The sequence below is a fragment of the Tupaia chinensis genome, unplaced genomic scaffold (genome assembly GCF_000334495.1).
Source record: "Tupaia chinensis unplaced genomic scaffold, TupChi_1.0 Scaffold000578_2, whole genome shotgun sequence".
Taxonomy (NCBI): Eukaryota; Metazoa; Chordata; class Mammalia; order Scandentia; family Tupaiidae; genus Tupaia; species Tupaia belangeri.
The window spans coordinates 2,536,301-2,562,330 of NW_006160094.1; the positions used below are offsets into that span (position 1 = coordinate 2,536,301).

The 26,030-nt window shown below is 45.9% G+C and overlaps 1 protein-coding gene across 5 annotated transcripts in view; it reads right to left on the reverse strand.

The window, feature by feature from the left end:
* NRP1 (neuropilin 1) overlaps positions 1–26,030 on the reverse strand; it is a 173,449-nt gene that overhangs the window by 39,428 nt on the left and 107,991 nt on the right. For all 5 annotated transcript variants that reach the window (XM_014591504.1, XM_006158289.3, XM_006158287.3 and 2 more), the window contains exons 8-9: positions 11,830–11,985; positions 7,798–7,942 (exon numbers count right to left, since the gene is read on the reverse strand). In XM_014591504.1, coding sequence (XP_014446990.1) covers positions 7,798–7,942; positions 11,830–11,985 — 301 coding nt within the window. The remainder of the gene's footprint in view (positions 1–7,797; positions 7,943–11,829; positions 11,986–26,030) is intronic.

The window sequence follows — 26,030 nt, forward strand, 5'->3', positions numbered from 1 at the left end:
GAAGGAATGTAAATTGAGTTACAAAAAAAAAGTTTCAGGGAAAAAAAATATATCTATTCAATGACTGCAGTAGGATATGTAGCCCCTGCTAGGTGCTACTTTATAGGATGCGTAAAGTTAGACTTGTGTTCATGGATATGTGTGTGTCACCTGTGTTTGCTATGAGGGTATTTGGATTGATTCGGGTCTTTGGTGATTCAATAAAATGTGGGGGCAAAACAGTATAGAAAGCAAACATAGATACCAGAGACAGTGTGGGAGGAGAGCGGGAGATGGCAGAGGGTAAGAGATAGAGAATCAAGGATGGGCGGAAAAAGCAAAACATACAGAAAACAAGGAATGGAAGATCATTTGCTGACCATAACATGTTTGTTGATGTGCTTGATTGAGACAATATACAGTGTACTCTGGATGGAAAATCTCAAAAAAAGAAATAAATCAATACATAAAGTTAAATAAAAAAAATTAATTCTGCATAATATAACAAGAATTTAGTCTAAAAGTATGACCCCCCCCCCCCCAAGCAAGAGCCGTGCCGGGAAAGTGAAGCTACAGTCATGTTATCTGCTGAACCTTCAGGTCTGGCCGCTCGGTACCCTCCCCGCGAGGTGGACAGTTCAGACCATGCTATTTCTTTACTCAAACCACCAGAGGTGCTTGCCTAGGAATTACGCATGCAGTTTTCAACCAGGCATGCAGGTGTCCTTACACGGCCTCTCCACACTCACCCCTTTTGCTAGAGTCATCCGAGATGAAGAACTTTCTCAGCTCCAGGGGGAAGGAAGCCTTCTCCTGTTTGATTCCCTCCACTAGGAATAGCATCTTGCCCTTCTTACTACCTGTCTGAGCTCCTTGAAATCATGACCTATTTCTTTTTCTTTAAAAATTCACAACGAAGAAAGTTTTCTTTTCTTTTTTTTTTTTTTGGCTAAAGAGTGTGTGAGCTCACCAAGAGACAGAGAGGCAGGGAAGGAGAGAGGGAGAGAGCATGGTCACTCTGCAGTCTTCTCCATTTCTCGATCCTATTGAGATGTGGGGCACACATGTGCAAAGGCCTAGCGTGATTTTTCAAGCTGCTGGAATTGGTATTCAGACTGTGGTCCTCCATGTGAGATATGGCTCCCTTAACCACCAGGCCATGGGGCTGTCCTGTCCCATTTTCAAATATCCCCTATGTATCCATTGTTTCCCGTCTCTGCGACTGGACGTGGTTTTCCTTTACGGCACGGTCCTGTGCTGTGATCCGGCCCAGTTGTTTGGAGTGCTGCTTTCTGCCTTCCCAAGTTTTAAGTTCTCTGAGGGCATGGGCCAAGTCATAATTCTCTCGTCTCTATGACTCTTTGTGCCCTGTTTAATTCATAGTATTTGCTCAGCAAATATTTGGTGAATGAATCAACTTCTTAATACAATAAAAGGCAGCTGTCATTTTCTTCAGCAAGCCTTTCCTATAACTAACTGGACCACAGTATTTGCTCCAGGCTGGGATCTGGAAACCAAGAATAAACTCCAAGGGGATTAAAAAAAAAAAGATTTACAAACACTATTTTACTGAGGGACTATGAAACTATAGTGTTAAAAATAGGAGTCACTTTTTTTTTGGCCATTGTGGTCACACCTGCCTGATTCAAAACCAGCTCCTATAAAGGCAGTGTTCAGTTGGTAATGGGGACCAGATGTTGCTGTTTGGAGAGGACATAATTAACTCCAATATTGTAAGAGGGCAGAACCTTCACTAGATTAATGCCCTTGCTCTAATGCCCAGCTGGCTGGGGCACAGTCAAACCTGGTGACACCCGGCCTCCACCCAGCCAACATAGTCACAGTGAAAGGTAAGACTCTTGTCCCTTCCGTACACCTGCTTCCTCCAGGAAAAGCCATGAAGAGGCACCTTCATCTACCCTTGACTAAAACTACCTTACTGACTTTTAACGCCGATCAGGAGAAAGGTTATGTTAACAATTAATTCAGAGTTTGAATGAAACGTCAGTTTCTAACTGTTCATTGGTGGAGCTATGGTTTAGCCTGGCTACATGTCAAACCATTGGGAAATAGTGTTGCCAAATTTAATGAGCAAATATCAAAACAAGAAAAGGGTCCCCAGCTAAATTAGAATCTCAGGGAAACAATGAGTACTTTTTAAATATTAGTATGTGCAAGTATTACATCAGTTTTTTTTCTTTTTTTTTTTTTTCCAGAGGGTATGTGTACTCACTGGGCAGAGACAGAGAAGGAGAAAGCAATCCCCAAGGGATGTGGCTGTGCTACGCTCCTTTCTCCTCCAGTTCCCCATGCTGTAGAGATTTGGGGCACACATGCACATGTTTCTCAGGTTGTTGGGTCCAGGATTTGAACCATAAGGTCACTCATGTGTGATCCAATTCCCTTAAGCACTGGGCCATGGAGTCTACCCTGCATGAGACATATTTATACTAAAAAAATATTTATTTATCTGCATCAAATTTTAACAGGACATTCTGTGCTTTACCTGGAATCCCTATTTGGAAAGGTTACAGCCAGCCCTGGATAGGGGGGGAGGGGGGATGAATTCTGCAATGTGGGACTGAGGTGGTTATTGTCAGTGATGTCTGTACTCGACTTCCATGGAAAAACTGAGATAGCCTGGTGAATCGAATACCCAGCTCATCAATGTTTACAGAATGAGAAGTAATCACTCCATGTGATGGGACCCTGAATGAGCACAGTCGAATCTTTCCTCGTGACTCAGAAAGTACCTCTGGACATCGTGGTGTCTGAATTCACATCAGTGTGAATTTTGATTTAATGAGAGGGGCACACAGATCTGTGCTCAGCACCAGGGAACAGACTTCCAGTTAACAAACACAAGACAACAAAGTTTGCAGTGTGCTCCATGCACTGAGCTGTACTCATCCAACACGATTTTCACCAGTTTCCATCTAGGCTAAAATGACGAAGCCTTCTTTGTCGAATAATGAAAAGCCTGCTTCATCACTCATAAAGCAGAACGACTTCTTCCCATCTTGTTTTCTCTATTGCTCCGTAAGGCAATAGACCATTCGATACTCTGGATTTTCTAGGATGACTGTATTTCTGTCAAATATTTTCTCAGTGCAAAAATTAGGTTAAAATTTGAGGCTGTGGATGTCAACTGATATGTTCATATGGTAACTTTTAATTTGGTAGTTTTTACAGAAAAATCCAGGTTGAAATCAAGACTTGAGTATTCAATAGGAGAGGGTGTGATCTTTTTTTTCTTAGTTTATTTAACTTTATTTATTTATTTATTTATTTTCATTTGAACAGGGAGGGAGGGAGAAAGAGAGAGAGAGAAAGCAAGCCACCAGGTCTGGGACTCAAACCACAGCTGGCCCTGTGGGGTTCCAGCGAGTACCCTTAACCACCATGCCACTTGCCAGCCCCGAGGGTGAGATTTTGGGGGTCTTGTCACTTGTCAGAAGACTTGGGTAGAACTGCAGTTCATTCATCAAAAGTAACTCCTGAGCACTACTCCAGTCCTATTCTTTTTTCATTAATCTCCACTCTGAGGGAACCACAGCTTCCAAAAGGAGAAATTTATTTGCCTCGATAAACCCAGAAGGAAATGCTGAGATCACTGTTTTCCTAGAGGCTCTGCTCACCAGGGCATACGCTAGGTTCAGTTTCTGGAGTACCATGTCCTGCGTTAATTACTGGGTACCGTTTAGTGAGCACATGCTCTAAGTCAGGGTGTTAGGAATATTCTTTCATTTCCTTGTCTTTACAGTTGTATTAAGGCGAACCTTACAGTTCAGTGAATGGAGGTCAGAGGGGCTGAAATCTTGCCTCGGTCTACAAATCTAGGGGCTATCTTTTATCTGGAATGTGAGATGAAAGTGGATATTTGCAGACATCAAAGGGCAAACACTTTGTGATTCCACTGATATGAGGGACCTAGGGCCCCACATTCATGACATGGATAGAACACAGCCAAGCCTGGGCACGTCCTCATACTTTCTCTCCATGTGACGTGAGTGTAACTGCTTGCCTCTACCTAGCCTACCTAGGTCAGTTACATGGAGATGACAGCTCTCTCACTACAGAGAACATATTTAAAAACACGTGAAGGGTAGGGACTAGCAGTTGGTGTAATGGCTATGTTGCTGGACTCCCATGTCGTCGATCGTGGTTCAAGTCCCAGACCCAGTGGCTTAAACTCACGCCGGGCGCGTGTGCACGTGTGCCCAAGATCCCAAGAGGAGAATGGAGGAGAGACTGTGGTTTGGCCATCCCCCCGGTGGCTGATTTCTTGCTTTCTGTCTCTCTGTCCCTGTCTGTCTGGTGGGCGCACCAAGTGCACACGCCCTATAGCAAAAACCTCTCAAAAAATATATATATATGAAGGGTTGTAATTAAGATACTAGTATTCTGAGCCTAAAAGCAGCACCTACTTGAATAAAGTAATTAGTTACTAAGATCAACCCTGGATCTGTGTGGGTAAGGGAACTGGATCCCATATGGCTGACCACGGTTTGAATCCCAGACACTGTGGCTTGAAAAACACGCCAGACACATGTGTGTGTGTGTGTGTGTGTGTGTGTCCCAAATCCTGACAGGGTGGAAAAGTGGAGAAGAAGGGATTGTGGTGTGACCACACCCCATTGGAGGGTGCTTTCTCCCTCCTCTTCTCTCTTCATCTCTCTCTGGCAAGTGCACACACTCTCTGGAAATTAAAAATAAATAAATAAAAATAATAAACATGCCATTTTAGACATTTATGTTTAAATAACTATGTCATTTAACTAGCTTTAAAAATGCAACGGTTTGCTTATATTCCTAGAATTACCTCGCAAAGAGATCCTAGTGAAAATTAAAAAGGACAGTTTAGACTTAAGTATTTTATTTAACTAAAAGAATGTGACGTAAGTCTTTAAGAGCCTGAAAATTCATAGTTCAGACTACGATGTTTGAAGTCTTTATGAAGTTTACTTTTTCTTTATATATATATATAGTGACGTGAGATAAGGTTGAAGAAATGTGCTTTTCCACCCAAACCTCAGAGGCCTTGTTCCTACAAATTTATGGGTAGTCTCTCAAATTCGTAGTGCTCTGAAAATGGCCTAGAACTTTCTGTCATTTAATTACTGACTGAAAATAAAGCCAAGGTTAGATCTAACTTTTCAACATCCTTTTTTCCTCCAAAGTGCTCTCCACCAACCCCTTCCTCTCAGGACTTGAACTTAGATATATGACAATAAATAAGTCTGTCTCTGGGATAGAAATAAATAAAATTTTAGTAAGACCTCAGATATTGACTTTTAGTTCCCACAATGGACTCTGCTGTAAAAAGTGTAGTTTTCACCCTCTTCGCTAGTTCTTCCCCCAATTTCCTGTAATTTTATAGAAAATTTTCAAGGTGACTTTTCCCCCAAGAGTCAATATTTTCCTCCTCTAAAAATAATTATACAGGGACCAGCAGATAGGGTAATGGTTACAGCGTTGGACTCCCATGTAGACGACCACAATTTGAGTCCTGGACCCGGTGACTTGAAACTCATGCCAGGTGCATGTGTGGGCATGCTTAAGATACCGAGAGGAGACTGGAGAAGAAGGGATTGCAGCATGGTCATCCTCCCAGGGTGGGGGTTGAATTCTCACTTTCTGTCTCTGTCTTTATGGGGAGTGCATGTGCCCTATAGTAAAAACCTCTCTCTCTAAAAAAAGAGGGGCCAGCAGTTGGCGTCATGGCTATGTCGCTGGACTCCCATGTAGTAGACCATGGTTCGAGTCCAGACCCAGTGGCTTAAACTCAGGCTGGGAACGTATGCATGCGTGCCCAAGATCCTGAGAGGAGAACGGAGGAGAAGGGATTGAGGCATGGCCATCCCCCCTGGGGGATGATTTCTCACTTTCTGTCTCTCTGGTGAGCACACGCGCCCTATAGCAAAAACATCTCAAAAAGAAAAAAAGAAAAAAAAAGGAAAAGACAAAGAACAATAATTATACAAAACATGATAAATATAAAAATAGTGTTGGTATTCAGGGAATGAGCAATTGAGTACTTTAAATATTCATCAGACTGTAATATTAAAAGATAGTCCATAGATTTTTTTTTTTTAAAGAAGTTGTTCACTTTTAATTACTTTTTAGTGAATCAGTCTACTGATTCTGTCATTGAACTTTCAAACTTCCTATGAAGATTACACTAAACTGGTTTTTGGTTATTCTTTCTTCCTTTCTTTTTTTATTCTAAGAATTATTTTATTTAACTTTATTTATTTATTTATTTATGTTTTTAGTTTTTGTTTTGTTTTGAGAGGATTTTGCTATAGGGCGCTTGTGCTTGCTAGAAAGACAGAGAGAGACAGAGAGACAGAAAGTGAAAATCATCTCCCAGGGGGGATGGCCCACACCACAATCCCTTCTCCTCCATTCTCCTCTTGGGATCTTGGGCACACACGCACACATGCCAGGTGTGAGTTTAAGCTGCCAGATCTGGGACTCTAACCGTGTTCAACTACATGAGATTCCAACGACATAGCTATTACGCCAACTGCTGGTCCTATTATTTACTTATTTTGTAATTTGACCAGAGAGGGAGAGAGTGAGAAAGCAAGCCAGTTACCAGGTCTGGGACTTGAACCATGGTTGGCCATGTGGGAGTCCAGTGCCCCAATGACCACATCACCTGCTGGCCCCTGGTTATTCTTTTTTTTTTTTTTTTTTTAAATAAAAGTTGTGTAATGTATTTAGTTAACTAAAAGGAATTCTAAAATGACTGCTATTTACCTCTGAGGACAGAGCATTTATAAAGGAGCTCAGTGGGGAAGCCAGAGCAGCATTGGTCAGCACAGAGATACACAAGAGAGCAGTGAGGGCCCTTCACTATTTTTAACTTCCTGCTCTGTACTGACCTGGCCTTTCTTTTTTTAGCTACATAATCTCTCACTTTCTCTCTTTAAAGAATTATTTATTTAACTTTATCCATCTTTTTTCTTTCTTTTAATTTGCTATAGGTGCTCACCAGAGAGAGAGCGAGTGAGTGAGAGAGAGAGAGAGAGAGAGAGAAAGCAACTTTCCAGGTCCAGGACCCAAACCATGGTCGGCTAAGTGGGAGTCCCGCTACCTTAACCACCAGGCCACCCGCTGGCTCATGGCCACATAATCTCTTAGCATCTCATAATCTCTTCACATCTCAGATGGGTAAACGCCACTTACTTATTCCACACTTGAGGGACTTTTAAAGTCCTTTTGATTCTGGAGAAACAAACTGAAAAACTAGAACCATTTTCCAATGGATTTCTGATTTTAGTATATTAATTTGACAAAAACAGAGATAGAGACCAAACTGATGAAAACCTTTCTGGGGTAGTTAAAGGAGAATTTCTCCTCCTTCTCCTCAACTGTGATGGACAAGGCCACTTTTAGACTTCGAAATGGGAAAGATAAAGCCGCGGAGGACACTGCGCGAAGTTATGGAAATCTGCTCAGCGCCAGTGGCGTGCTGTGCACCGAGGAAGCAGCACTGGATGGCGTGGACATGTGCAGAAGGTGCCACTACACCAGCCCGTGCTCGGGCCAGCTGGCATCGGGGTCTGCAGAGCCCACCCACAGCCCAATGAGCCCCATGCCAGGGGCACGATGGCCATTCCCACAACCACGGCTTCGCGGGGCAAATGCTTCGTCCAAAGAAACAGGCTATGAGGAGTAAGGCAGGAACTGAGCTTGGATTTGAACACTGTGTAAGAGACTGCCAGATCCCGACTGCACTCATACAACGTGATCGTCTCCGATCAGGAGTTTGTGCACATCACAACCGGCCATCGGCAGTCTGGAGCTTACCTGTTATCTTGCAGCCGTACACCTCAAATCTCAGAGAGATGCCTGTTTCCCAAGTTGCGGGTTTGATTCGGACAAACCGAGTTATCAGTGGCTTGGGGAAAACTCCAAACGCAACATCTGTGGGGTTGGTGTTTCCCTGAAAGATCTGTGTGGGAAAAGAAAAGGCCCTTTACCAACACATTTTGGGATTTAACACAAGCCCCCCAAAAGTGTTCTCACAAATGCCTGGTAAATTTCAGCACATCTACTGAGACTGAGGTGGCATTAATAATGTGTCATGTTCATCTTTCCAAATGATGGCTTTCAGAAAGAATCACGTCTGGGAAGAAGGAAGAAAGAAAATAAAAAGGCTGCTGTCTATTCCCCTGGCTGTATTTCCACGCTGATCAGAGCTACCCTGGCTTCTCCTCTGACCTCTCTTATGACTACTCTGCCCTTTGTTAATGTCCAACACACGATGTTGCCCCAAACATCCACTGAATTTTCTGAAAGGCCACAGTCTCTATGGCGCTATTTCAAAGATAGCATTTATTGAAGGGTACATGCTACTATTTTTTAAAGTGAGCAGTTATTAACTTTATCAGAAAACATACAGAACACTATGGACATTTCGTGGGAACGTCCACGTCTTACTTTCTCAGGAAGCCCCAGAAGGAGGGCTTTTGGAGTTCAGGGTAGGGTCTGGCGTTTTGAAATTCTAGGTTATGTTCCTAGCCAGTGCACTAGGTCAAGCAGGGTCCTCCCTATAGATTTTATTCCTTGATGGAAGATCTCCCCGACATTAACTAATGACTTTCATCCTTTTTGGGGAATGGTAAAATTATGTTTTAGTGGTCTAAGTCAAAACCAAGTTGTAAATGATCTTGAACTGAATCGGCTTCTCCAAGGCTTCTGCAGCTCGTTTTGGAAGCATGGTTCCCACGGTATCTGCAGGGCCGTGCTGCCTGGGCCTGGGGCTACAGCAGTTCTCTAGGAAGATCTTGGCGGGATGGAAACTGCTGGCTGACCTGGAATGCTCTGGCACTAGGCCGGAAACCATGCAGGGACCCCTCTAAAAGGGCCCTCCATGTCTTCTTCTGTTGAGGAAAAATAAATGGGAATTTCCCAACTGAAAATTAATAAGATCTGACATTAAAGTATCTTTCTAAGCTGCTTGGAATGCAAGATCCATCTTAATGTAATGGCCCAAAGGAAGGCTGGAGTCTCTGGTTATACCTACTCAGCGTTCAGAGTAATTGCTGGATGCTTTATGGAATGCAAGCACTGGAGACGGGAACTGGTTACCGGAGGCCCCACCAATCAAGAAAGCCCAGGAGATGATCTCACCTGCATCGACCAATCGGTGATCCGAGTGCAGTAGGGGGAGCACAGCCTATCCTGGATTTTGCCCTTAAAAATGCATGCCTGGACCGTCTAGAGCCGGGAGCTGTCTCCCGCAGCAGGGGCGGCCCTCCTGGCTTTGCACAGGGCGGGGGAGCGGGACGCGTGTGGGTAGATGCACTTGGTTCGGTTCAGTAACACGCGTGCCTCAGGTGGAACCAAAAGCCTGCACTGTCCTGGATTTTGGTAGCCCTGGGTCAAAGTGCCACTTCTCAGCCCTGGGTCTTATGCAGCCAGCATTCAGCACTAGGCCCTATGCTTAGTGGGGCCGACTGTGTAACTTGGGAATTACTGGGCCCCCAGAACTGGAGCGTCCTCTGCACCCTTCCAGGTAAGCATGAGGAGGGCTACAGCTTCCTGAGGCTTCCCCTAGTGCCCTGTCCCAGAAAGGGCTTATAAAATCAAGCTGCTGTTTTCGCTTCATTTAGTTTAAGTGGCCTGCATAACCGAAGGTGGTCGCCCGCCTTCCTTCTGGGGCCAGTTAACGTCGTAACTCATCCCCGTCTGCGATAGCCTTCAGATTCCTGCCCTACCCCAGCACCTCTCTCGGGGAAACGATCGGTGTGGGAGCATTTTTGTGTGACAAAGAAAAATGGGGGCTGCCAGAGGGAGGGCAGTCCCCAGTGCTGGCGCTCCACATGAGGGTCAGCGAGGCGACTTCTGGGAGCGGCCAGAGCTCAGGAGGCCACGTGCTCTGACGCCGGGGGCTGCCATCATGCTCACATGGGGGGGGTCATGTTTGCTGAAAACCGTGGAAGGACACGCAGCCCAACAGGAAGAGGCCTGAGGGAGTGTTTCCGGTTAGGGCTGTTGGCCGAGGTAGGACCACACTCCTGAGACAGCAGAGGGCATGGGCAGGAGGCTCAGTGGTCCCCAGGGTGGAAGGAGACCGTGGCGGCAGAGGCAGACCCAGTTGAAGAGGGCTCAGCTAAAGTGCTCAGACACCCAGTCTCTCCCGCCACAGATCCTGTCTTATTCCTTCTGCCTCCCATCCCCGAAGCCCTTCTGTGTACCGGGGCCTTCCTAGCACTTTGTCAGTCACCCCTGGAATCTGAGCGTGCTCCAGGGCCATGTGGACAGCCAGTGACAATGGCTGGAAAGGACATCGTAGAGAAGGGACACTCTTATGTTTAGATTTCATTCTTACCCCTAGGGTGTGTGCGTTTGTCAGAGAGAGACAGAGAGAAGGAAAATGGGAACTCATCCCTCCTCCCCAGGGGTGATGGCCATGCCACAATCCCATCGCTCCATTCTGCCTAGGGATTTTGGACATGCATACACATGCACCCGTTGTTTTTTTTTTTTTTTTTTTTTTTCCCACCAGGTCCAGGACTCAGACCAAGAGTCAGCCATATGGGATCTAGGACCTTCACTTCCATGCCACCGGCTGGCCCAATGACATTCATTTTACAGAAACACCTGACGGTGTAGGGTCAGGTCTCCCCACTCTGGATGTTTTTTGTCTGTAGACGTGTCCTTGGCATTAGTGGGGTGTTGTTTGAAATTAAAGCACACCTTTAAAAACGTACTCCAATGAGTCATGAAACTCGGGGTCAAATGCACCTACTTCTTCTCCACGAGGAAACCGTGGGGGTTTTCTTCCCCAGGAGGAGAACTGGTTCCATGTCCCCCAGAGCTGGGCTGTGGCCTTAGCCTTGCCGTCCACAGAACTCGTGTCCCAGAGCGAGGCCACGTCCCTAGATCTGCTCTGCCTCGCTTGCCCTAAGTGAGAGCAAGGTTGTGCTTCTAATGAAAGGAATCAATAGTTCACAGACGGGGGGTGTGGTGGTGGGGGAGGTTTTCTCAGTTCCAGACCCAGAGGGAGGTGACTGAGACTAAGAGTGACCCAAAGAGAGACAGGACATGCTGACAGCCTCTCCCAAGCCCACAGTTTGCAGTTATCTGGGCTTTGCTGCTGTCTTTATTACCCATCACTCGTGTTGCACTCAGCCTCCTGAGCAAGCTTCTACATTTTGGGAACCAGTGAGTATGAGTTTTCAGAAATCTTTTGATTAGTGAATCAGAGCAAGTATGACTTCAAATAAACAGGCAGACCGAGAAAAACATCTTGGTTCCCAAGGATTTGGGGCCAGGGCCACCCGTGCCACCGTCTTGGTTGCAAGCTAGCTCCCCTGTGAGCTGAGGGAGCGCAGCAAACACCGCTGCTTCTCTCTGTTCTTGCAAGCAGCCAGAGGCACTTGTAAATTAGTTTGTGAGCCACGTGGGGTAGATGAAAAGATAGTTTCTAAAACCTGCCCATTACAGAGAGGAAGAAAGAAAGAGTCTTTGAGAGAGAATGAAGAAATACATAAAACAAAACCCAAAAGCAACCAAACTCCTAAGGTTCTATGAGGATGGTGTTTATCCTAGGCAGAGTTCACATCCCTGTGGGAGATTTAAAGCGATTTTTGAGTCTGACGGTTCATTTGGCCCGTATTGACTTTTCTTGGAAACATCCGTATAATTTCTTCTTGGCTTCAAGGTCTGGGAACATGAGACCCCTTGGTCAGATGTAAACCTCTAATTGCACTTTTCATTTTAAATCAATTCAAAAATAAACCAGGCCAGACAGAACGCGCCCAAACAAACAAGTAAAAATTGATCACCCATTTAAAAGGCTTCCTCCGTTAACGGAGCGGCGGCCAAACTTACAACAGGTTTATTTCCTTCTTTGATGGTGACCCAGTCCTCCCCGTTGGAGCTGATGTCTATCCTGTAAGTCTTGACGTAGTATTTCTTCTTGGTTTCCTTCGAAATGGCGCCCTGCGTCCCCACGGCGGTGACGAAGCGCAGGAGGCCCAAGTCCACCTGGAAGAAAATTATTACAGGGCGGTCAGTGGGCCACGGACACAGTGGAACCTGGAGCAGGGCTCCGTGTCACAACTGTCATCCGCCTGGGGTCACCAGAGCCTGCTTCCATCTGGCAGCCACAGCCCCAATTCCCCACTGCATTTCTCCTAAAGAGAGGACAAGGATCAAGAAGATATCGAGAAGCCCAGGTTGGTTCCTGTTGTCAGGAGCAAAGCCAAGATGAAACCTTTCCCGTTGTGGTAACTGAGACGGTTTGATCCCTAGTGCAAAAGACAAAATGGGGTTTAGTATCATGTCACTGAGTTTTCTGGGAGACCAAACATACGTTCCAAATCTCTAGCGTGAAGGTATGTCGCTTTATAATCAGAGGCAACACAAGACAAAATGGCACGCTGGCTGCCGGCGAGGCCTGAAGGGGAACTCACACCAACACGATCCCCTCTCCTGCCTTCCACGGAATTGCTCCCCTTACGAATAAAGTGTGGATGAAAAATACTGGCTGGAAAGCACCAGGGTGGCGTGGTCTGGGAGACGGGCAGTTACGGTCTGGAGTGGAGTGGAGTGGACAGGAGCGGAGGAGGACAGAGGCAGGGTTTCTTTCTTCCTTCCCTGTAGTCCCGCTGGCTGCTCCCCTGGCTGCGCAGCCTGGGGCGGGTGGAGTCCGAGGCTGCACCGGGAAGGACACGGCAAATGCCAGGGCCTGCCAGCTCCTCCCGGCAAGTCCCCAGTGCAGACGTTCTCCAGCGCGGCAGCCTCACCTCACCTGTCACCACCATCCCACACCGGGCAGAGGGCACTCGGTGGGCACTGCAGCAGTAATGACCCACACCTCGAAGGTCTGTGACTGTGTCCCAGAGCCCTCGTGTGGCTTGAGGTGTTCCTATAGCCCTGGGCTGCCAGTGTAAGCATCGAGCACTAGGATCCACTTCGTGTCCTGGTGCCATCACCTTCGGCTTCCTGCTCCTCATCTGTAAAATGCAAGGATAGGGGGACTGGCAGGTGGTGGGCTGGTTAAGACTCTGGACTTCCACATGGTTGGCCACGGTTTGAGTTCTGGACCTGGCGGCTTCAAATTCACACTGGGTGAACGTGAGTGTAAGCCCAAAAGCCCAAGTTGAGAATGGAGAAGGAATTGCGGAGTGACCATCCCCCCTGGGGACTGATTTCTCACTTTTCCTCTCTCTGTTTCTGTCTGTCTCTCTCTGGTAAGTACATGCCGCCTATGACAAAAGCCTAAAGGAAAAAAAAGTGCAATGGAAAATTTGGAAGGTCCTTTTCAACTCTAACTCCCTAAAACCCCTTTCATAAGCTTTACATAAATTTCTAGTAAATTAAAATAGTTTTCTTCTTTATCTCCATTATTGATAATGTTAAAATAAAACGAATGACTTATTTCTATTTGTTAAAAATACTTGCTGTTTCCTTTTTAAAAAATCAATTTTGCCAAAGGGTGCATGTATTCACCAGAGACAGAGAGACGTGGAGAAAGAGAGCGAGGGAGAAAGGGGAGCTAACGGGCTGTAGTCACACCACAAATCCTCCTCCTCCATTTCTCCATCCTGTTGGGGTCTGGAGCATGCTCGCACATGTTCCCAATGTGGTGTTTTTGTTGGTTTTGTTTTGTTTTGTTTTTTTTTGGAGAGGTTTTTGGTATAGGGCATAGGTACTCACCAGAAAGAGAGAGATAGAGAGACAGAAAGCGAGAAGTCACCCCCCCAGGTGGGATGGCCATGCTGCAATCCCTTCTCCTCCATGCTCCTCTTGGGATCTTGGGCACGCACACACACGCGCCAAGTGTGAGTTTAAGTCACTGAGGCTGGGACGCGAACTGCAATCGACTACATGGGAGTCCAGCAATGTAGCCATTATGCTAACTGCTGGTTCCCTATTTATTTATTTCTTCAAAGAGAGTGGGAGGTACTCACAGCAAAGTCTTGGTGCTATAATCCTCCCCCAGCTTTAGCCAGCTCGGCTCACAAGCACAGGCACGGGCCTGGTGCCCGCAGGGAGGCCTTCAGAGGCAAACCTGGGACCTTGGCACGTGGATCCGGCCTCACAGACCATCACATTCTATGGCCTCACTGACTGGCCCTTGCTTGCTTTTATCATTTAAGTTATTTTCATGACAGTGAGTACGGGCATATATACGCAAGTGTGTGAGAAAGAGAAAGATACCCTCACCAGGTTTCATCGTGTGCAAACCCTTTCTCCAGCCTATCTGAATCTTGGGCACCATGTATACACCCCATGCATTTGCAAGCCCACCCACGGATTGGAACTGGTGGTCTGCTACGTGTGTGGCTTCTAGCACTTCAGTCCACTACACGATGAACTGGACCACAGAGGCATAAGCTGGGCCAGTTTCCTTTCTGTTTTTCTCCTTTGCTAAACGCTGTGTGTACTCACTGGAGAGAGACAGAGAGATAGAGAGACAGAAGGAAAGTGAGGAAGCACCCTCTGGGGGGATGGCCACACCCCAATCTCTTCTCCTCCACTCTCCTCCCAGGATCATGGCATGCATGCACATCTGCCTGGGATGTTTTCCAAGTTTATGGAGCTGGCACACAAATCACTCAGTCAGCCATGTGAGATCAACACACCATACGTGATTAACCCCCACACCCCCACACCACCACACCATCATACCCCCACACCTCCACACCACCACACCATCACATCCCCACACCCCCACACCACTGGCAGATTTAAGTTTCCTTTCGTTAGTACATTTGATTATTCCTATACGTTTCCCTCCATCTATTCTATGCCCAGGATCATACAGAATCTTTAAATAAATGAAACACCGATATAGGGACGCGAACTGCAATCGACTACATGGGAGTCCAGCAATGTAGCCATTATGCTAACTGCTGGTTCCCTATTTATTTATTTCTTCAAAGAGAGTGGGAGGTACTCACAGCAAAGTCTTGGTGCTATAATCCTCCCCCAGCTTTAGCCAGCTCGGCTCACAAGCACAGGCACGGGCCTGGTGCCCGCAGGGAGGCCTTCAGAGGCAAACCTGGGACCTTGGCACGTGGATCCGGCCTCACAGACCATCACATTCTATGGCCTCACTGACTGGCCCTTGCTTGCTTTTATCATTTAAGTTATTTTCATGACAGTGAGTACGGGCATATATACGCAAGTGTGTGAGAAAGAGAAAGATACCCTCACCAGGTTTCATCGTGTGCAAACCCTTTCTCCAGCCTATCTGAATCTTGGGCACCATGTATACACCCCATGCATTTGCAAGCCCACCCACGGATTGGAACTGGTGGTCTGCTACGTGTGTGGCTTCTAGCACTTCAGTCCACTACACGATGAACTGGACCACAGAGGCATAAGCTGGGCCAGTTTCCTTTCTGTTTTTCTCCTTTGCTAAACGCTGTGTGTACTCACTGGAGAGAGACAGAGAGATAGAGAGACAGAAGGAAAGTGAGGAAGCACCCTCTGGGGGGATGGCCACACCCCAATCTCTTCTCCTCCACTCTCCTCCCAGGATCATGGCATGCATGCACATCTGCCTGGGATGTTTTCCAAGTTTATGGAGCTGGCACACAAATCACTCAGTCAGCCATGTGAGATCAACACACCATACGTGATTAACCCCCACACCCCCACACCACCACACCATCATACCCCCACACCTCCACACCACCACACCATCACATCCCCACACCCCCACACCACTGGCAGATTTAAGTTTCCTTTCGTTAGTACATTTGATTATTCCTATACGTTTCCCTCCATCTATTCTATGCCCAGGATCATACAGAATCTTTAAATAAATGAAACACCGATATATGGTAAATATTTTTTAAAGGACACAGAAAGTTATTACCTGTTACAACTGATCAGCATTGACATCATCATTAAGAGGCAATGAATCACCATTTTCCTTGAAACGGTAACAAAAGCAAAAGGAAACAAAACAAAACCCAAACCAGGAAATCCAACCTCTCCCCAACTTCTCAATCCTGCTCTTCAGTGGCTACATGAGAACCCCACTTTCAGAAAACAGCATTCTAATTACCCTCTGGTGCCAACAGACCACCAGCACCTAAGGAGTTCCGTCTATGCACAGCCCGCCTCGCATGAGTGGATTCTTCCTGAAGGTTTGGAGTAGTTACATCCATGTGTGTGCTGCAATTCACTTCAAAACTGAACCAAGAGTGACATCCAGGAAAAACAGCACATAAAAAGTAATTTGTGGTTACACAACTTGACAGACAAGAGCAGATCTCACTTGGGAAGGATGGGGGTACCATTCAATGCAAAATGACCTTTGTTTCATTTCCCTGGGTTTTTGTGTGTTTGTTTTTGTTTCATTTTGTTTTTAAGGTTTTACCCATAAGGTACGTGCACTTGCCAGAGAGAGACGGTGAGAAATCACCCAACCAAGGGGGATGCATGCCACAATCCCCTCTCCTCCATTCTCCTCCTGGGATTTTGGGCACGCACGCATACCTGGCGTGAGTATCAGATTGGCAGGTCCAACATTGGAACTGTGATTGACCATGTGGGAATCCAGCACCTTAACCACTATTCCCCTTGTTTCTCTAATTAAAAAAAAAAAAAGTGTTTTTTTAAATTTTTAAAAATTATTTTATTTAACTTTATTTATTTTAATTTGATGAGAGAGAGAGAGAGAGAGAGAAAGGGAGAAAGAAGCCACCAGGTCTGGGGGTCTGGGACTCGGCCTGGAGTTGGCCACGTGGGAGTCCAGTGTCCTTAACCACCACACCACTTGCCAGCCCCACGTTTCTCAAATTTTTAGAGATGTAAAATACATGCTTTCACCAACTTTAAGGGGAAAAGAAATGAGACTTTACTAGAAATTAATATTTTAGGATAATGATGGTAAATGTTTTAAATTTTAATTTAAATAAATATTTACCCAATACTTTATTTATTTATTTAGACTTTTGCCGTAAGTCAGGTGTGCTTACTGGAGGGAGACAGAGGAAGATAGAGCAAGGGAAAGTGAGAAATCACCCCCCACTCCCCCACCAGGGAGGACGGCTATACCACAATCTCCCCTCATTCTCTTCTGGGATTTTGGGCCTGCACGCACATAAGGCTGGAGTGATTTTCAAGTTGCTGATCTGGGCCTTGAACCATGGTTGGTCATGTGGGAGTCTAGCCCCTTAATCACCACACCACCTGCTGACCCCTACCCAACGCATTTTAACAAGTGCCTATAGCTAACTGAAAACGGCGTTTTTTCCCCAGAAGAGAACCGTAGTACTTGATACACATGTTTTACACTTCTTTTCCTCTTCTGTACAAATTGAAAAAGGAGGGGAGACCAATGGTTGCCAGATGTGGCAAATAAAAATACAAAACACTGAGTGAAATTTGAATTTCAGGTAAGACAACAAAGGCTCTTTAGTACACGTATGTCCATGCGCTATTTGGGACACGCTAACATTGCATACTTAAAATTCAAAAGTGACTGGGCTCTCTGTCTGTTATCTGGCGTCCCTAAATCTTGCTGCATTCCAGACACATTGGTGATTTCAAGCTGCTGCAAAAACTCTCTGATTTCTTAATGCTGCAATCTGCAAGTTAATGGGCACTCTTGACGAGATTGTGCCGAACAATTTCAACTGTTTCTAAAACGCTCTCTCGGAACACTTAGTGCTTTCCTGGCCGTCTGTTGAGTCATGTCCAATGCCACATCCATTTTCAAAAGCTGAAGGGTCCTTAAAATCTGAAAGTCCAAAGGAGCATGAAGCAGAGCTATTTAAATAAACTCTTCCTGTCAAACTTACAGATGGCTCTTCAGTTGGGCAATGATCAAATTCCCAAGAGTGCATATTCAGCTTGGGTTGATTAGAAATAATTCAAAATTTCATTGCCTGGCTGTCCGTTTCCTCTTTTTTTTTTTTTAAACAGTGTTTTGGGGGGTAAGATTTAGTTACTAGGTAGGAAGGGTGTTAACTGGTAGTCAGTGGAAGAATGCGAGACATTAGAAAGGGCTGACTTCAGAGGAAGGGGCAATTGACTGGAATGAACTAGTTCCCACCACAGGAAAACAGCCCAGACCCCAGATACGATACAAAGGCCCCAAAAGCAAATGCATGAATCACTCTAAAAAGAAAAGATATTTTCTTTGCTCAACAGCAATGAAATGCATTAGCACCTTCCCCTTGTAACTGCATAAAGTTTCCTGCTGTGCTTCAAACTCCACAGATTCCCTACTCACCACTGGGGTTCTTGAGATTTCATTTCATTTTTCTTCCTAACATTATTGCCACTGGGTTTAATAAGGATGGATGACAATCTCATGAAATGATGAGGGCTGGGATCTGAACCATTGCCATTAAAATCAGTGGACCCCAGGGACCAGCAGTTGGTGTAATGACTATGTCGCTGAATTCCCATGAAGTCAACCACGGTTCGAGTCCCGGACCCTGAGGTTTAAACTCATACCGGGCATGTGCATGCCCAAGATCCCGAGAGCAGAATGGAGAAGCTATTTCAGCATGGCCATCCCTCCTAGGGCATGATTTCTCGCTTTCTGTCTCTCTGTCTCTCTCTGTTTGTCTGGCGAGCACACGCACCCTATAGCAAAAACCTCTCCAAAAAATAAATAAATAAATAAATAAAATGAAATAAAATCGGTGGTCCCCAAAACTCTAGAAGACAGTCTCCCTGGTATTGTGGAACTCTGACTCCAACGACTGGGCAGCTCCTCCCTGAGGCCTTCCCTCTCAGTGCCCTTGGGGAATTCTCTGACCATCCTGTGCCTGAGAGTTGTGAGATCACACACACCACTGCTCGCACGTTGGTGCCTGTGTCAGGAGACCCAAGGACTCAATGCCCGAGTGTCTCTATCTGCTGTGTTCCAGAAGAGGCTACCCCCAAATCTCTCAATTTGCATAAAGATACTAAAGGCAATTGGAATCAACAAGTACCAGAAAAGTTCTCTGTCCTCCCCTTTCCTGCCTAAGTCAGGGCATAAGTTTCCCTTCCAAAAAGGTGGCATAAATGTCTCCTCTCCTGTACCAGGATAAAGAGGGTGACTCATCATTGGAGACGGAGAGGCAGCACGAAGATGAGCCTGCCTGACAAACCTGAGAACATACCTTTGTGGGTTTTTAAGGTTTGTGCCATAGGGCTTGTGTTAACGGAGAGACGGAGCCAGACAATGAGAGGGGAAGTGAGAAATCACTCCTTTGGAGGGATGGCCACTCTGCAATCCCTTCTCCTCCATTCTTCTCCTGGAATCTAGGGCATGCATGCACATGCCTGGTGTGATTCTCAAGTCGCTAGGTCTGGGACTCAAACTTAGCCGGACATGTGGGTGTCCAGCACCTTAACCACCATGCCATCTGTTGGCCCCTGAAAATACCTTTATTTTCCATGAGTTTCCCTCATGTATATACTAGTCACATTCCTATAATTCACAACCCAAGAAGTCCAGACACCTTTTCTTTTTGAAATAATGTCTCCACAATTGATTGCCCTCTGTTAAAATGGTGTGTAAGCACCAGGGTCCAGCTGCTGCTTCAGGTTTCCCTTCCGAGAAGGCCCTGTGCACTTCGAACTTGCATGCCCGGCCCTCGTTAACCTCTCCTTTGTTAATTTGTAGTTCCGGGTACAGAGGCAGAGGCAAGGTTTCTTTCTCACTAGGCTGTCTGCTAGTCAAGCTCTCTGTTTAGTCTCTCCTGCTTCATTGATCTCCCTCCGGGTGTGTCATCCTGCCACATCACTGTATTGTTACTCCCAACAGCACAAACGCCTTTTCTATCTGCATTTCTTCACATTTTCTACCTCGAAATAACCCTTTTCTCTTGGGCCAGCAAGTGGTATGGTGGTTAAGGTGCTGGACTCTCACATGTAGTTTGAGTCCCGGACCTGGCAGCTTGAAAATCACACCAGGCATGTGTGCACGCATGCCCCGAATCCCAGGAAGAGAATGGAGAAGGGACTGTGGCTTGGCCATCCCTTCTGGGGGGGGTGATTTCTCACTTTCTCTCTCACTGCCTCTATCTGTTTCTGTCCAGCAAGTGCACCCGCCGTATGGCAAAAGTCTTAAAGAAAAAAGAAAAGAAAAAAAGAACCCTTTTTTAAAAAAATATTTTTAATTTTTTTTTTTTGAGAGGTTTTCACTATAGGGCACGTGCGCTCACCAGACAGACAGAGAGAGACATAGAGACAGAAAGCGAGAGATCACCCCCCAGAGGGGATGGTCACGCCGCAATCCCTTCTCCATTCTCCTCTTGGGATCTTGGGCATGCATGCACACGCATCCAGCATGAGTTTAAGCCACTGGGTCCAAGATTCGAACTGCGGTTGACTATGTGGGAGTCCAGCAACATAGCCATTACGCCAACTGCTGGTTCCCCCTTTTCTCTTTTTTGATTAAAATGAACTTTTTTTTTTTTTTTTTTTTTTTTACTCAGTAGGCTGAGAAAGCAAATTCCATCCCAGTATGTTTAGTGTCCAGGACACATTTCCATTGCTGAATTCATCATGCTGTTTTTTTCCTACCTCTTTGTAGACTTTTATCATGGAGAATATATGTTTTTCTGTATAGAAAAGTAATAGATGCCTATTGGAAATTCATAAAATGCAGTTAATCCTCCAGAACACCATCATCAGGAAATTATCACCCATAACAGCAGAATTTTCTATGAAAAATATATGTGATTATCTATACCTTTTGTTTTGTCATTACAAACAGGAAGTCATTAGTACCTCTGTGCTTTTCATTTTATAGATGTATTTCTACCCCCCCAATATTTTTCTACATCATTTTTAATGGCTTCATGGTATTCCTTAGCCCATGTGCAGCCTGTGAACATTTAACTAGTCGGTTTTACTCAACTAGACTGACACGAGTGGACACACGTGACTTTTCTGCCAAGTTCTGATCATTAAGTATCAATAGTTAGCCAACGAAGCGCATGAGAGCATGGGAAACACACACACATGAGTACATGCCAGGCAGTCGAAGTAAAGTACGATGCTGCACAGGGAGGAATGAAAACCTTAGCCAGAAAATTGGAGGTGGCGGGACTGGAAACATTTCCCAGCTAATGCTGATGCCCAGATGCGTATCGAAGACTATGTGGTAGGAGCTTGCCAGAGAACACAAAGGGAAAGAATGTTCCGGGAGAAGGAGGAGTAGGAATCGCAGAGATGAGCAGGAAGAAATGAAAGGGTGAAAGAATGACACTAAACCTATCATGCGTCCCTCACCACTGTAGGTATCATTTGTCAAAAAACGTGTCAACCTTGGACAAGTTTGTGCTCTGGTCTTCTGAAAGTCAAAATGATCAGTCAGGAAAACCATGCAGCTCCACCCTCTGGCTAGCCTCTTGGTAGTTTAGCTTTCGAATGACGATGAGTACTCGCCATCCTCCAGCTAACAGAGGAGCCTGGCGACCTCAGCCAGCTGCCGGAAAGACAAAGACACCGCCCCGGAGCGGTTCTGCATAATGCGCCCCTCTGTGATTTGGAGGGTTCATCGTCCGAAACAATCCTTCCTTTCTTCCCATAAAAACTCAGACACACAATAACCATAATTAAGTAACCTGCTTCCCCTACACCCAATCAGCTCTGCACCAATCACCATTTTCTTATTTTGAAAGAATATCATTATTTCACAGCTGCTTTATTTTTAATTAGAAGATGGATGTGATTTCCCATCTGAGTTTGAGGCACTTCTGTGTAACATTAAGGGTGCTGGTGAGGGGTGTAAAGATGGGAGTGAGTGCACGTGGAACTGAACGTCTAATGCATTCATTGCAGTCGTTGAACGCTTCCCTCCCTGTGTGTGACAGACATAAACATCTGGCACTTAACCGAGCCATAAGACAATCAAAGTGACTCCGGACTAGATTGTACTCTGTCTTGGCGGCCATCTTGATAGATTAGGCCTTAGGAAAACCAGCTTTAACTTCTTCCTTTTTACTTCCTTCACCGTAGACGGCGTCTACTGCTCTGCCAGTGAAAGAACAAAAACCTTGCTGAGTGTTTGCAGATACGAGGTCACAGAGGTAGGGAGGGGACAGAACCCCCAGCTTCCTCTGCTGTGACGAGCTGAGAAGATTTTATCAGCTCAAGCATCCCACATCGAGACTCCTGCCTCTGAACTAATATCTAAGAGTTGTCCTGACGCACTCCCCCATGCGTCTGCTGCCTTGGTAATCTCTGCTAATCTTTAAGCCCCTAGCAGAGACCGAAACTGGTCATTTCATGCTGCATGCCCAAAATGGAAACTGCCATTTAAGCAGTGATTGCCACCTCTGATGCTGCCAGACTCCTGCGGTCCTGTCCGACGACAATGACCAGGCCACCTCGCCATGTTGCCCCCAAGACAGAGAATAACTTGCTCTTTGTTTTAAATCCGCCTCACACTGACCCCTCCCCCTGGATAACTGCCAGGTGATTTCTGGCCCTCTGAACAAGTACCCTTGGCTGCTCCAGCACGGGTCCGATGGTATGGAGGCTACTTTGCAGAAGTTATCAAACTCCTTTGGAATGGCAGTGCCCACTTTCTAAGCTGCTCATAAAGCATCGCCAACAGATGTGACCTAGCACAGTCCAGTTCCTGATGTCAATATAAAATTCCAACACTGCGGTAGGCTGTCTGCTCACATCTCACTTTTACTGCCATTCCCGCACAAAGAGAAGCTATCGTTAGCAGATATGGAAGAGGAGATCCCACTGCTTGCACTGTGAGAGGGGAGAAGCCTAGAGCAGAAGAAATGGCCACTCCTGTCCTCCCTTGGGTGGGGCAGTCTTGTAGCAGCTCTGGAGTGGCCAGGGCCCCAGAGCACCGAGTTCTGACCTCACCCCACTTGCTCTTTGTTGGGAGATGCCCACAGGAACTATCCACACTCACTTTATGGACATGGCATTGTCTTCGTAACGACAGGAAACACATTCCCCAGATCAAGGCAAGCAAGGAGAGGCACACATTTTCCTGGGAACCACTGGGGACAAAGCAGCGCGTCTCAGCACCGTGTAGTAAATCAGGTGGCAAATCTTTGCAAAATGCTGGTTAAACACCAGCACGCGGGCTTCGAGCCGTGAAATGAAGACCATGGCTTCCTATAATAATACATAACCAGCTATCGGTAATGGCATAATGTGGAAAGCCTCATTTCTAAAATGAAAATCTGTCTTGCTCAATAAAATACTGCCCATTGAGCCTCTGTGGCAAGGGAGCGTTTACCAGCTTTTAACACTCCCCAGGCAGGCCAGCGCAGAGCCTGACAAAATAAAGGACAAAGAACCGCGGTCTGATTAAACACAGGGACGTATTTGTGTGTGTGTGTGTTGGGGGCAGGGTGGGGGGTTTTCTCTAGAGCATCTCTGGTGATTCGAAGGGCTGTTTAATTCATCACTTGACACTACAAGCTAAAGAAAATATTTTTAAGCAATTGTCTCACTTCCTTAGATAACACGCATGCTTTCTGACAGCCTGGGTATGTGAACCTCAGTGCTGGGCTAAGCTCTGTGGCCTTAATTCGTGGCACCTGACCATTGTGTGGCTTCGCTCGGGATTTACACTTCCCTAGGGAATCAGGATTCAGCCGCGTTATGTCAGTGACGTCGTTCCCGATCCCGCTCAGTATTTTGTTCCTATTCCTGTAAAACGTGCGCAAAAAGTGCTGACGGCTGAAATGACTTTTATGAATAGGAAATTCATGGGGCACTCTCTCTGCATTGGGCTTTTATTAAGGGCTACATTTATCGACACAACCTCTTCCAGTTCTCACAGCAAGTATGCAAGGGAGGTTTTAAGTAGAAAGAAACCAAGGAACAAAGTGATATGTGTAACTTGCCCAGAGTCCCATAACTAATTGATGGTTGGGCCTAACTTCCCTAACTCAGGCCAGGGGCCTGTGTCTGCGCATGGCGCCCCTGCTGTCCACGGGTGCCCACGCTCTCCATGGGGGATGTGACTCATATTTTAAACCGTAATTATCAAAAAGGTCATTTAAAACATTTTAGAAGGAGCTGGCAGGTGGTGTGGTGGTTAAGGTGCTGGACTCCCACATGGCTGATTATGGTTTGAGTCCCACACCTAGTGACTTGCTTTCTTACTTTCCCTTTCTTTCTCTCTAATCAAGTTAAAAAAATAATAATAAATAAAGTTTAACACTTTTTTAGTAAATAATAATTAAATCCTATAGCTATAATTTTGCAAATGAAGTATTTCATATAATTATGGGGATGAGAAACCATTTGATTATTGAACTGTCAGGTTAGCACTTACACTAGCCCAGGCCAGCCCTGTAGCACAGTGGTGAAGCACTGTGTGCTGGGAGCCAGATCTCGCATAGCCAACTGCAGTTCGAATCCCAGCCCCAATGACATGCCTGATACATGTGCATATCTTTTTTTTCTCTCTCTTTCTTTCTTTCTTTTTTTTCTTTTTTAGAGCTTTTTGCTATAGGGCATGTGTGCTTGCCAGAAAGACAGAGACAGACAGAAAGATGGAAAACAAGAAATCACCCCCTGGGGGGGAGGGGGTGGGATGGCCACACTGCAATCCCTTCTCTTCCATTCTCCTCTCGGGATCTTGGGCATGTATGCACACACGCTCGGTGTGAGTTTAAGCCACTGGGTCCAGGCCTCGAACTGCGGTCGACTACATGGGAGTCCAGCAACATAGCCATTACGCCAACTGCTGGTTCCCGCGTGCATATCTTGATAGGATGGAGAAATGGAAGAAAAAGGATCGTGATATAATCATGCCCCACTGGGGCATGCTTTCTCTCTTAGTCTCTTTCTCTCTCTGGTGACTGCACACTCGGACAATTAAAACAATTTTTTAAAAACTTACACTGACTACTGGAAAGCAAAAATTTGCAGATGGTTTAGTTATGCTGTTAAAAAACAAGATGATGTGAGACCAGCAGATAGCATAATGGTTATGCCACTGGATTCCTACATGGCCCAGCATGGTTCGAGTTCCAGACGTGGAGGCTTGGAACTCACTCCAGGCACATGTGTGGGCGTGCCCGAAATCACGAGGAGGGAATGGAGGAGAAGCGACTACTGCATGGCCGTCCACCCCTGGGTGGCGATTTCTCGCTTTCTGTCTCCCTCTCTCTCTCTGTCTCTCCAGCAAACATATAGACACGATAGCAAGTATCTCTTTAAAAAAAATAAGAAAAAACAAGATGATGGTTATAGATCATTTTTTAAAAAGATGATAAAGAAACATTTAAAGATTCTGTTAAAGAATGAAAATACCTAAGTATTGGGCTAGCACCATAGCACAGTGGTTAAAGGAGCCAGCTTCCTCATCACTAACTATGGTTCAAGTCCCTCATGGCTCGAAAAGCACTCCAGCCCCAAGATCCTGAAGGAATGAGAAATGGAGTAAAGGGGGTTGTATCATGACCACGTTCCCCCGAGGGATGCCCTCTCTCTCTCTCTCATGCCCCTCACACGCTATGGCAATTAAAAAAAAACTACTCAATTTCCTAATAAAATAAAATAAACAAGCCAGAAAACCCTAAGAAAGTGGTTGATTTCAGAAAGAATCTCAGCCATTTTCTTCTCTAGTCTTAATTTCCTGAATTAATTCTTTTGTCCATAGTTAAATGAAAGACAAGCATTTTCCTGGGTGGAAATAAACTGCTGGCTGCAACAAAACCTCTGCAGATAGGAAAACAACCCGCAGTGAGTGAGCAGATGCATTTTCCGACCAGAGACGAGCAGCGGGTGAGAAGGACGGCACGTAAAGTGTCCCAGCACAGAGGCAGTGGAAGGCTGCTTCCCGGACCGCCGCTGCCCTTACCGCAAAAGCACGACACAGGAGGTCAAGAAAAATGAAGCCTCCCAGACAGGCCGACCTTCGTCTTTCTCGACAGGTCAGAGGACACAATGCTTATGCGTGGCTGCGTCAGGATGGCGCATTCGTCTGCTCTCACGTTGGCTTCTTCTTTGCATACATCAGAAGCCATGAATTAAAAAAGAAATATTTAATTGTGACATGTTCTTTGAACTGGAGTTCCATCTGGTTCTGTTCGAATAGTAAAATCTGCTGTCATCGTTCAAATTGGCGAGTG